This window comes from Penaeus chinensis, chromosome 38 (genome assembly GCF_019202785.1).
Source record: "Penaeus chinensis breed Huanghai No. 1 chromosome 38, ASM1920278v2, whole genome shotgun sequence".
Taxonomy (NCBI): Eukaryota; Metazoa; Arthropoda; class Malacostraca; order Decapoda; family Penaeidae; genus Penaeus; species Penaeus chinensis.
In genome coordinates this window covers 24,682,381-24,694,880 of record NC_061856.1, presented here as the reverse complement: position 1 = coordinate 24,694,880, position 12,500 = coordinate 24,682,381, and the positions used below count along the sequence as shown (strand labels likewise).

The 12,500-nt window shown below is 35.2% G+C and overlaps 2 protein-coding genes across 2 annotated transcripts in view; both read left to right on the top strand.

Annotated features, from left to right (window-relative positions):
• The first annotated feature begins 1,199 nt into the window (after positions 1-1,199).
• On the top strand, positions 1,200-5,598 carry LOC125045986 (U3 small nucleolar RNA-associated protein 6 homolog). Its single transcript, XM_047643576.1, has 6 exons — positions 1,200-1,406; positions 3,201-3,327; positions 3,462-3,617; positions 5,008-5,178; positions 5,330-5,387; positions 5,594-5,598. Exons 1-6 carry the CDS (start codon positions 1,315-1,317, stop codon positions 5,596-5,598), a joined length of 609 nt encoding a protein of 202 aa, XP_047499532.1. The 5' UTR covers positions 1,200-1,314.
• Positions 5,599-8,534: 2,936 nt separating this feature from the next.
• LOC125046118 overlaps positions 8,535-12,500 on the top strand; it is a 10,543-nt gene continuing 6,577 nt past the window's right edge. Inside the window, exons 1-6 of the mRNA XM_047643762.1 lie at positions 8,535-8,846; positions 8,959-9,159; positions 9,563-9,716; positions 10,433-10,618; positions 11,151-11,321; positions 11,772-11,923. Coding sequence (XP_047499718.1) covers positions 8,829-8,846; positions 8,959-9,159; positions 9,563-9,716; positions 10,433-10,618; positions 11,151-11,321; positions 11,772-11,923 — 882 coding nt within the window. The 5' untranslated portion in view covers positions 8,535-8,828. The remainder of the gene's footprint in view (positions 8,847-8,958; positions 9,160-9,562; positions 9,717-10,432; positions 10,619-11,150; positions 11,322-11,771; positions 11,924-12,500) is intronic.

Sequence of the window (12,500 nt, the reverse complement as noted above, 5' to 3'; positions counted from 1 at the left end):
AACTGATGTGAAAAAATCGGGTCCCATTCTGCTATATTTGAATGATCAAGTAACTTTTTAAACTGAAGCCCATTTTTGGCACGCAACGTTATTTGGGAATGCGTTCCATCTGTCAAAAGTTCTGTTTGGAAAATCAGATTCTTAACGTCCTTATCGGCTCTTAACAACCAATCTTTTTACTGTGTCCTCTCGTCCTTCTTGCGTTCGAAATTTGAGTCATCTTTATCTATCCTCATTCTTCCTGTAACATAGTTGTACAGCACAATCACAACGTCCCTTTTCTTTCTTTCTTCCAAACGAGTAAGTCCTATTTTCTGTAGCCATTCTTCATAGCTCATATCTCTTAGAGTTGGTGCTCATTTGTGGCTGCTCTTTGAACGCTTTCCAATTTCTCTATATTTATTTAAGTGTGGACTCTATGTCACTGTGCTACCCTAGACTAGATCTTATGGTGGCTGTAATGATATTTATTTATTTATTCGTCCTTCTTCATGTTGGCAATCAGCCCTAGCATTTAATGGACTTTTTCATTTGGGCTTATGATTATTTCTGCTGGGTTTAATACTGATTCTCCTAACATGTGCTGGTATAGGGGTAGATTTTACCTAATGACTACATGACATTTATTGCTCAAAGTCCTTTTACCAAGTACATCTCCACATTAATTAGTTCTCGGAGTCCCTCTGGAGGCATTATCTGCAAACATATTGAGATCGCTACTTGACTAATGAAAAAAGGAAACATAATCATTAGTTAAACGTCTCCATGTAGAATTTTCCCTCTATTTACTATGCCCATTTATCTTTCATGTTGGAAGACTCTTTGGAGTGATATCTTATATCGAGGAGTTTGCTTTTATATGCGACATTTTATCATACGTGTGTGTGTGTGTGTGTGTGTGTGTGTGTGTGTGTGTGTGTGTGTGTGTGTGTGTGTGTGTGTGTGTGTGTGTGTGTGTGTTTGTGTGTGTAAGTGTATATATCCATGTACGTGTGTGTATGTATGTATGCATGCATATATGTACGTGTATGCATGCACTTATATGTGTCTATTGCATTATATAAGTTAAAAAAAAGTCAAATACAAAACTCCACAACCCTCTCTCCTACGCGGCACGAAAACCGCCTCTCGAGCGCGACACTTTCTTCCCTCCCCGTACGACGTCGCCCCCCCCCTGCCTCCCCGCCTCCCGCCCGCACGTAAACACACGACGAGGACATGTGGGCAGCACGCGCGTAGAGGTGGCTGTTGTAAGGAGAAAGGAGGACCGATTTTCATTCTTTTTAGGCGTGAGAGGGAAGGAAGGCCGCAGAGATGGCGGAGCAGGTGGAGCTGAAGGTGGAGAAGATGATCCCGGAGTTGGAGGAGATGGAGAGGATAGGGCTGTTGTCTGATGTGGAAGTCCGGTGAGGGTGTCATTATTATTGTTATTTTGCAGATAACGGCATGACATTCACTAATAATGTTCTGAAATTCTGGTGTAGTTTGGTGTGCTTAGAACGAATCTGATAATCATTTTCTAAGCAAAGCTGTAGCTTCTTTTAGCAGGTCGACCCCCTTAGTCAGCCGACAGTCTTGATGTCATAAGTCCCGATAGCAGGGGAGAGCATGAAGTAGATCAGGGAAATTACAGGGCAAATCAGGTTGAAATAAAAGAAGCGATTAATGTTATCGAGAGTGATGCACTTTCCAGAGACAAAGTCCTAAAACCAGGGTATCGTGCAAACCCAAAATCCAAATTTAACCTTTCCTACCTTCTATTTATTCCCTCAACAGGGGGACAAGCCCCCCTGTACCCCCCTTTATTAGCACTTCATGCTAACTTATAGGAAATGAAGATGAAGAAGTCTGTATGGGTGGTGTGGATTTAGTCTCAGAGTGGTGATATGCAGTGGATTTTTCATCATTTTGTGGTAAATATTAGGCCGCAGCATCTGTACCAGCGTTGTTTATTACTCTGCTTCTTATGTTCTGTAAGATGGCAGTGTTGGCAACATTAACCTATAAGAATATGAAACATTTATGAGTAAATACACCTCAAAAAACTTTTAAAATCAGCTAGTGAAACTGTACAGATGCATCTGCAATCACTGAAAAGCTATGCACTGACTTTTGTAACCTTTCAGTAAAATCTTCAGACATTCATATGACACAAAAACCCACATAAAAGTCATGTGAAGGTATTCAAAAAAATTACCAGAATTGCAGAATAATCATAAGCAGTCGGAGTATGTTTGTCCTTGCAGTGTAAACATTGCAAGGGACCTAAAAGAAAGATGCGTTTGTCATTTTTCTTCCCTGTCACGTAGCTTTATTTTCGATTTGTACACGGAATACCAAAGATGAAATGTGTCCTAGTTTTCATTAAGGTATTCATTCTATTCACTGTTTTGCCTGAAATCCTAATTGTCATACACAGTCATACACTTCAGGTAATTCCTTCAAAGACCAATCGCTTATTTTTACATTAAAAAATTGGTATTTCGTGAGAATTATCAGAGTGCTGTAGAAATAAAGCAATTTTGATTGGTGAAATACAGATTGCAGCAAATAATCTTGATATTATAGTCCAGATAGTTGGGGAGAGCATTATTTATGTCAGGGAAATTGTGGGGTAAAACTGACGGAAATAGAAAAAAAGATAGAATGAAATATTAAAATTGCCCTGTGCAGATCTACAGCCACTTTTGCCATCTTGCTTGCCCAGCCACTTTTCCTTTTTGTAACTCTGAAAGCAAAATTTTGTTTATAACTTGAAATCACAGTAGAAGCTCAAAGGCTACTACATTCTCTTTGAATGGATAGAGTGCCGTGCACAAGCAACATTGTTGAAGAGTTATTATAACTAGGACAAAGGCTGGTACCATAGATGTCTCATGAAAAATAGTTTTCTTGGGAGGTAGGGCAGCCCCCAGATTGCTATTCCCCTCAAAAAAATGTACAATAAAAAGATCACCTACTGTGCCAGATATCATTGCATTAAGATTTTCTTTTTCTATATTGAAACAAAAGAAAAGATAAAAATATAAAAAACATTGGCAGTAGAACTTACCTTTTAACGAACTCTGCATCTTTTTTTTTTCCTTCTTATCAGTGTGATAGTTTGCTTAATGTGTGATCCTAATGCATATTTACTAAGGGAATTCACAGGCATTGGCTTCTGTGATTGCTTCTCCATGTAATTGATGTTTTCTTTCCAGAAAACTAATTCAGAAAAGGAAGAACTTTGAGTACCGTCTGGCTCGGCGAACCAAAGGCAAAGCGGAAATCATCAACTATGTTAATTATGAAAAGAAATTACTTGAATTGTTGAAACTCCGAAGAAAGGTGAGTGCTTTATGCCTTACTAAAAGAAGAAAGAATTGTATGTTGTTTTTACATGTATTGTAGATGTCATTGTGTAGACATGAGAACTTGTATGAAAAAGGAAAAGATACAAGATTAACATTTTGACTTTACAGCAACTGCATATGCACGAGAAGAAAGATTCAATTGACAATGCCATCGCAAAACGCTGCATAGAAAACCTGATGATCCTTACTAGGACGTGGCCTCGACACCTTGACACTTGGGCGCTGAGGATAAAATTTGCAGAATTTCTTGGCTGGAAGGAAGAGGTTTGTGAATTGGATGACTTTCAGTCTTTGAAATTTTTATGTACTGTATTTATGTTTATTTACATTCAATTTCTGCTTGTTTCTTGAAAATGTATAGAAAAAGTGTGTATTTATATTTCATAATGATATGGTCCTCATTATCTCTTATATAATGGGAAATATTATTAAAAGTTAGAAATATAATTAAAGGAATTAGCAAACCATTGTGGTAAGACATGGAATACTTCCAGTTGCAAAGACCAAGTCTATCTGTTACATCCTCTTGGGTAACAAAGTAGTCAGAGTATGTTCTGAATATGTTTGCCTTACCCTTACTTCATATACATGTTTTATATTTTACAATATGTGTATCAATTATCAGTTTACAGTATTAACCCAATGTCAGCAGGTTTATATACTGTCTCCTTTAGACTGTAGTGAGTTTTGTTACATCCAGATGGCTCCACGTGTGCTGAGCAGCAAGGAGTCTATCAGTTGGCCCTCGTGACTGATCCTGATTTCCCCATTCCTTGAGTTGGCGGGAAAATGCGTTTTTCTTTCCAATACTACTAATAATGTCATTGTTATCATTCCGATTGATATAATGATTATTCAATTATTAGAATATTAATAACATCAAAGACAATAAAATAATAGAAGTGAAGCTTTTAAAAAATGAAGGAAAAGGGTAAACAGATGAGATAGATAAGACTAATAGATGACTCCTTGGTTACTAAGCACTTGTAGAACCATCTATATGTAAAGACAAGAGTTAACCTTCTTACTACAGTGGGCATGGCATTGTAGTCTTGCCACTCGCTGACATTGTGTTAATAGAAATATTAAGTTCAAGAATGTAATGTCAATGTCAAGGTACTTCTACAATGGTTTTTGAAATCATAAATCATTAGCTAGTTAAAGTTTATCCAAAATAGTTAATAATTGATAATCATCTACTGCAAGAAATTAATTTTCTGTATTTCAGGTTAATGATAAGTCACAAAAAAAGGAGTTCGATATTTTCAGTTACAAGTTTAGATCCACACTTTTTAGTTTTTAGTTGTAGGACTTTGAGGTGTATTTTCATTTAATACTGAGGTGTATTCATTAGGGAAGGCTTGGAAATCAACTGGGGAATTAGATTTTTTATTATTGTTGTTATTATTATATATATTTTTTTTATTTTACTTTATTTATCTCTTTATTTTTTTGTAACAACCATTCAATTAGATTCAGTTGCATAAAAACTTGAGACTGAATTTTAATTACACCGAGCAGATTTCAGGTAAAGGTAGCTTAGCCTCATGAAAAGAAACTGACGTAAAATCAAAATCAAGATATTGGTGAAGGGATGGTCCTTGGTGCAAAAGATTATTGTCATTCTTTTTTTTTTAAATTTTTTCTTATTCAGGTATGCAGGACGTACTATGCCCAGACGAAGTTCCACGCAGAGAAAGTTGACGTATGGGTTGCCTGGGCAAAATACGAACTGGAATGGAAGAAGAATTTCGATGGCGCAAGGAGGATTCTTGTTTCCAAGGCTTCCCAACATCACCCGAAGTCTATCCAGCTGAAGCGAGAGGTAAGCTTGAGATTCGTAGATGGAGCTGTCACTTACCTCGAGAATCACTAGGGAAAGAGGTGGTTAAAAATTTAAGTAAAACCGTGTGATTCATACCTACACTTTGGTTAATTAACCCAGTGATTCCTGAGTTGTGCTTTAACAAAACCAGCTCTCCAGGCCATGCTTGTCGCTGCCAAGCCCGCTTTCAGGTGTTGTCTATAGCCTTGGTTTGTGGCATGCAGGGAGTCACGAAGCTTTATTGACATTATGTGCTTTCTCTCCGAAATTCTGAGGCCCTTTTTATGTATTACTTGATCTTCCTGTCTATCCTTATTTCAAGCTGTATATTACTCATTTGATAGTCTATGTCAAGGCTGTAATAGACTGATATTTGTTGTATAGACTCCATATTAGCTCTTTTTGTGATTTACAGGATGACAAATTAAAGTCCTTTTTTTTATTATTATTATTTATTTATTTATTATTTATTATTTATTTATTTATTTATTTATTTATTTATATTTTTGAGCTGACCTTGAAGTATATAAATTAATAAATAAATAAAATAGGAGTTAAAGAGATTTTTTTCCAGTCCTTATATAATTTATAACCTGGAAAGATGGAACTTACTTGGGATACCAGTGTCATATTCTTCAGATTTGCACTTGTTTCTATATTGTAGCTCCAAAATTATGCATGGAAAAAAAAATGTATTTTTGCAGAATACCAGAGATAGTTTTCATTGTATCCCAACATTTCCCATTTTATCAAAATTTCCCAGAAGGTATTTAACCAATCAAATCCTGTTTGTAGAGATGTTATTATGTTGGCTGTAGTGAACTATTTCCCATATCAGGGCACAATTAATCTTTAATGTATTGATTGTATTAATTACAGTAAGGGTAGACAGTTATAATAATACTTATTTACTATTATTGTATAAATATTGTGAAAGAGTAAACCTAAGTGTATGGAGAGGAAGTTCAGAGGAAGAAGAAAGTTCAGATGAAGAAGAAAGTTCAGATGAAGAAGAAAGTTCAGATGAAGAAGAAAGTTCAGATGAAGAAGAAAGTTCAGATGAAGAAGAAAGTTCAGATGAAGAAGAAAGTTCAGATGAAGAAGAAAGTTCAGATGAAGAAGAAAGTTCAGATGAAGAAGAAAGTTCAGATGAAGAAGAAAGTTCAGATGAAGAAGAAAGTTCAGATGAAGAAGAAAGTTCAGATGAAGAAGAAAGTTCAGATGAAGAAGAAAGTTCAGATGAAGAAGAAAGTTCAGATGAAGAAGAAAGTTCAGATGAAGAAGAAAGTTCAGATGAAGAAGAAAGTTCAGATGAAGAAGAAAGTTCAGATGAAGAAGAAAGTTCAGATGAAGAAGAAAGTTCAGATGAAGAAGAAAGTTCAGATGAAGAAGAAAGTTCAGATGAAGAAGAAAGTTCAGATGAAGAAGAAAGTTCAGATGAAGAAGAAAGTTCAGATGAAGAAGAAAGTTCAGATGAAGAAGAAAGTTCAGATGAAGAAGAAAGTTCAGATGAAGAAGAAAGTTCAGATGAAGAAGAAAGTTCAGATGAAGAAGAAAGTTCAGATGAAGAAGAAAGTTCAGATGAAGAAGAAAGTTCAGATGAAGAAGAAAGTTCAGATGAAGAAGAAAGTTCAGATGAAGAAGAAAGTTCAGATGAAGAAGAAAGTTCAGATGAAGAAGAAAGTTCAGATGAAGAAGAAAGTTCAGATGAAGAAGAAAGTTCAGATGAAGAAGAAAGTTCAGATGAAGAAGAAAGTTCAGATGAAGAAGAAAGTTCAGATGAAGAAGAAAGTTCAGATGAAGAAGAAAGTTCAGATGAAGAAGAAAGTTCAGATGAAGAAGAAAGTTCAGATGAAGAAGAAAGTTCAGATGAAGAAGAAAGTTCAGATGAAGAAGAAAGTTCAGATGAAGAAGAAAGTTCAGATGAAGAAGAAAGTTCAGATGAAGAAGAAAGTTCAGATGAAGAAGAAAGTTCAGATGAAGAAGAAAGTTCAGATGAAGAAGAAAGTTCAGATGAAGAAGAAAGTTCAGATGAAGAAGAAAGTTCAGATGAAGAAGAAAGTTCAGATGAAGAAGAAAGTTCAGATGAAGAAGAAAGTTCAGATGAAGAAGAAAGTTCAGATGAAGAAGAAAGTTCAGATGAAGAAGAAAGTTCAGATGAAGAAGAAAGTTCAGATGAAGAAGAAAGTTCAGATGAAGAAGAAAGTTCAGATGAAGAAGAAAGTTCAGATGAAGAAGAAAGTTCAGATGAAGAAGAAAGTTCAGATGAAGAAGAAAGTTCAGATGAAGAAGAAAGTTCAGATGAAGAAGAAAGTTCAGATGAAGAAGAAAGTTCAGATGAAGAAGAAAGTTCAGATGAAGAAGAAAGTTCAGATGAAGAAGAAAGTTCAGATGAAGAAGAAAGTTCAGATGAAGAAGAAAGTTCAGATGAAGAAGAAAGTTCAGATGAAGAAGAAAGTTCAGATGAAGAAGAAAGTTCAGATGAAGAAGAAAGTTCAGATGAAGAAGAAAGTTCAGATGAAGAAGAAAGTTCAGATGAAGAAGAAAGTTCAGATGAAGAAGAAAGTTCAGATGAAGAAGAAAGTTCAGATGAAGAAGAAAGTTCAGATGAAGAAGAAAGTTCAGATGAAGAAGAAAGTTCAGATGAAGAAGAAAGTTCAGATGAAGAAGAAAGTTCAGATGAAGAAGAAAGTTCAGATGAAGAAGAAAGTTCAGATGAAGAAGAAAGTTCAGATGAAGAAGAAAGTTCAGATGAAGAAGAAAGTTCAGATGAAGAAGAAAGTTCAGATGAAGAAGAAAGTTCAGATGAAGAAGAAAGTTCAGATGAAGAAGAAAGTTCAGATGAAGAAGAAAGTTCAGATGAAGAAGAAAGTTCAGATGAAGAAGAAAGTTCAGATGAAGAAGAAAGTTCAGATGAAGAAGAAAGTTCAGATGAAGAAGAAAGTTCAGATGAAGAAGAAAGTTCAGATGAAGAAGAAAGTTCAGATGAAGAAGAAAGTTCAGATGAAGAAGAAAGTTCAGATGAAGAAGAAAGTTCAGATGAAGAAGAAAGTTCAGATGAAGAAGAAAGTTCAGATGAAGAAGAAAGTTCAGATGAAGAAGAAAGTTCAGATGAAGAAGAAAGTTCAGATGAAGAAGAAAGTTCAGATGAAGAAGAAAGTTCAGATGAAGAAGAAAGTTCAGATGAAGAAGAAAGTTCAGATGAAGAAGAAAGTTCAGATGAAGAAGAAAGTTCAGATGAAGAAGAAAGTTCAGATGAAGAAGAAAGTTCAGATGAAGAAGAAAGTTCAGATGAAGAAGAAAGTTCAGATGAAGAAGAAAGTTCAGATGAAGAAGAAAGTTCAGATGAAGAAGAAAGTTCAGATGAAGAAGGAAGTTCAGAGGAAGAAGAAAGTTCAGATGAAGAAGAAAGTTCAAAGGAAGAAGAGTGTGATTCAGAAGAAGAGGAGACAGAAGCTGAAGAAAATGAAAATGTGGAGATTAAAGAAGGGCCCGATGTTGAGGAATCAGATGGTGAATCTTATGGAGAGGAGGCTGTGGAGGCAGGAGATAATGCCACGACGGAACCAGAGGGCGTAAAGTTAGATGTCGAAGTTGGGAATTCCCTGAAGCTTGAGAAAGAAGAGCCAGCCTCTGTTTCGCATCAAAAAATGAAACCAGCGGATAAGGTTAGTACAGTACATGATAAAGTTTTATTTCAAACTTTGAAATTTCTGAGAAGCAAATGATTTTAGAATTATATGTACAATACATGTCTTCAAATGTTCCCTTTTTTTGTAGTTGGAAGTTATCATGTCAATTTTTGACATGGCCCTGAAAAACATCGGGGGAAGTTTCGCCAACAGCTACATAGAGGAGCTGTTGCCCTTGTTGTATCAGTGCTGGGGTCTCGATGACATGACTAAAGTAATATACAAGAAGATTATGGAAATTTGCTCATCACAGAAAAAAAGCTTGTCTGCTTTGCACTTCTTCATATGGGTGAGTAAATGTTGTTCTTCGTGCTGTTACTTCTATTGGTAATATTATTTCCTGGTAATGATTCAATTCTATTATTATCATCATTGTTAATATAGTTCTTTGTTTATTATTGCCTTTACTGATATTATTATTATTATTGTAATTGTTATTACTATTGTTATTATTATTGTTGTTGTTATTGTTGTTATTGTTGTTGTTGTTATTAATATTATTATCAATATTATTTTTATCATTATTTTTATTATTATTATTATTATTATTATTATTATTATTATTATTATTATTATTGATTATTATTATTATTGCTATTATCAGTGTTATTAAGTTATTATTATTAGTGATATAATTGTGGTGATTGTAAGAGTAACTATTATTTAGTGAACAATTTACATCCTATTTTCAGTATCTTGTTGCAAAGGAGCAGTCCTGCCCCCATAGTGAGCTGTGTAACATTCTAAAATATGGCATAACGCAGCACCCTAAAGCAGCACATCTGCAATTGGAACTGATGAAGTGCATGATGCAAGGGTCTGAGGACGAGGAGGAAGTGCTGGAAGGTAGCTTGCTTGCTTTAGACTTTAGTGTGTGTGTGTGTGTGTGTGTGTGTGTGTGTGTATGTGTGTGTGTGTGTGTGTGTGTGTGTGTGTGTGTGTGTGTGTGTGTGTGTGTGTGTGTCTGTCTGTGTGTGTCTGTGTGTGTCACTTCTTGAAGCTTATTTTTGTAGTTTTCCTATGATGTAAACAGACTTTTGAGACAAGCATTAGGTTTTGAATGATCTGGAAAATTTGGCAAGCTTCTCAGCGTTGAACTTACCTGGTCATTCAGCAGCTTCTAAGATAGTTCATCTGATTGATGTAGAGACTTGAATGTGATGCCTTAGAGTTTGCTGGACTGCTGTTGGAAATTTTGCTTTAGTTGATTATTTATAAGTTTGCAATCTCGTAAATTTTGAACTGAATTGCATCAAAATGTGTGAGAGCGTTAAGCTAGTGGAAGAGGAATGGTGTTCAGAAGTACATGTGTTTTTGGTTCTCTCTAACTTGTAAGTAGTTTGGCTATTTTTAGACGAAAGTTTTTCAATCTCAGGTAGAAAAATATTGTATGTAATCAAATATAGTCTGAAAATACTAAAAGTAGTTGATACTGTTGAAGATAAAAAAATAAAATTATAAAGCACAGTTCTTTTTATGTTGTAAGTAAACAAGATGTAAGGAAATGCAATCATTTGTCATGTTGCATATAAGTTTCCTTTATACCTATTTTTTCTCCCCAGATTTTGATAAGATTGCAAGTGATGTGAGAGGAAAGTGTGGCCTTGAATTATGGGAAGAAATGGCTAGATATATTACAGACAAGGAGAAGAAATCCACAATATTCACCCGTGCTTCAGACCATAGCAATACCACTGTTGCACAGGGCATGAGAGTTAAGCACCTGCAGCACATTGCATCAGAAATAGGTAAGTCAGCCAGAGGACTCTTGTGGAATGTAAGCTATAATTGTCTATATAGTGAGATCTGGTCATTAACCCCTATGTGGTAGTGCAGAGTATAGTGAGGCAACTCTCAGCTGGACATATATTAATTCTTCTTGATATCCTAATCGAGCTGATGATCTTGAATTTTAGGCTTTATCTTATAAATGATAAGCAATTGAAAAAAGATACTATATTCTCCTGATATATGTAAAAGATACCTGTTGTAAATTTAGGTTTTCTAATCTTCCATAAGCTTAAATTCTGGAATGTTCTCATGTGTTGACAAAAAAACTTCAGCTATTCAGCCAAACCTTGCAGTTAATGTGTTCAGGACTTCCATGATGGCTTCACAAAGGCAGATCAGACACGATTCTTGTTTATATTTTCTCCAAATTCTGGTGGAGCTTAGAGCTTACCCATGACTGATGTGTATTGCCTCCATTTTATATATTCAAGGAATCTGAAAAGAAATTCTGTAATTAATGGTAAATAACTGTGATTGTTCTTATTTTAGGACTACCTGAGGCAAGGGAACTCTACCAGAAACTGAACTGGGCTCCTCCTCTCTGCGATAAGCTTCATGCCACTATGGTAGAGCTGGAGTTGTCAGAAGAGACAGTGGATGTGAAGAAGGTCAGGGGGGTTTTCACTACAGCTATACAACAGTTTGGGAAAAAACATCCAGGTAAGGTAGCAGAAAGGACTTTCAAATTAGTATCTTTGCTGACGTAGATTATGTAGAAAAACGTCAACATCCATTATACTTATTGTTATTATTGATTTTCCTCTATACATCTTGAAGAAAGTGTCTTTTCCTTTTTAGAGTTATTTATTTATTTATTTATTTATTTATTTATTTATTTTTAATCAGTTTTCTATTGGATGCTTAAATTTGAAAGAAGCTGCATCAGTAGCCAAGTCAATGAAAGAGAGCCCATTAAATGTATGGAGAATGATTAAATCTCGTGTTAAAGCAAGATTAGCAGATTTTTAAAAAAATCAGACTCTTCATTTCATTAGCATAAGTGACCTGTCCTGTGTACAATGCCAGTTTGTGTGTAAGTGCATACTTGAGTTTATTATATTTCACTCTCATCACTGAAAAAAATTAACTCCTTTTTGTAACTTCCGTCAGGTTTATGGTTAGCCTACATCCAGTTTGAGAAGCTCCACGGAGATCCAGTACTTGTTGGTGGTCTGGTCACCAAGGCAGAAGACGAATTGGAAGTCCACGAAGCCCAGATTTTCAGGGAGTTGCTTATGGTTGTACGAGAGCTTCAGGGAGAGGTAATTGCGATTGTCCATGTGTCTTAGTGGTTTCTGCAATTTCTAAGTTGGTACTAGTTGTGGATTGACAAGGGGAAGTATCTAGTAAATAGTTATAGAATTGATTATGACTAAATGATAAAAAAAAATCTATAGGTATGGCACATTTTTTAAGATTGATTTTCTAGTGTCCCAGTTAAGGGTGACTCCCCCCAAATAGTATTTCTTTTCATCAGTTTTTAAGTTGCTTGTATATATCTATAACTAAACTAGAGGGGAAGGGAAGTTGTTAGCATTTTGTTTGTATAGTGTGATAGTATCACAATAAAAAGAAGTACATCTTACAGATATTCTTTGTTGTGCATTTTTTGGATTGCAAAAACAAGAGCAGGGCTACAGATGACTTTAAGTTGATAAAGCAAGAGGAAGAAAGAATCATTTTAAGTTTTGGTTAAAAAGTTAGGTAGTATGATGGAATACATTAGAAGGTTACTAAATAAGGAAGACTCAAGATCATCATTTCGGTAGAGTGTCAAGCGAGATGGTAACACTATGAATAAGTAAAGAGAAAGTGACACCTTCTGTGAAGCAGTTGTTC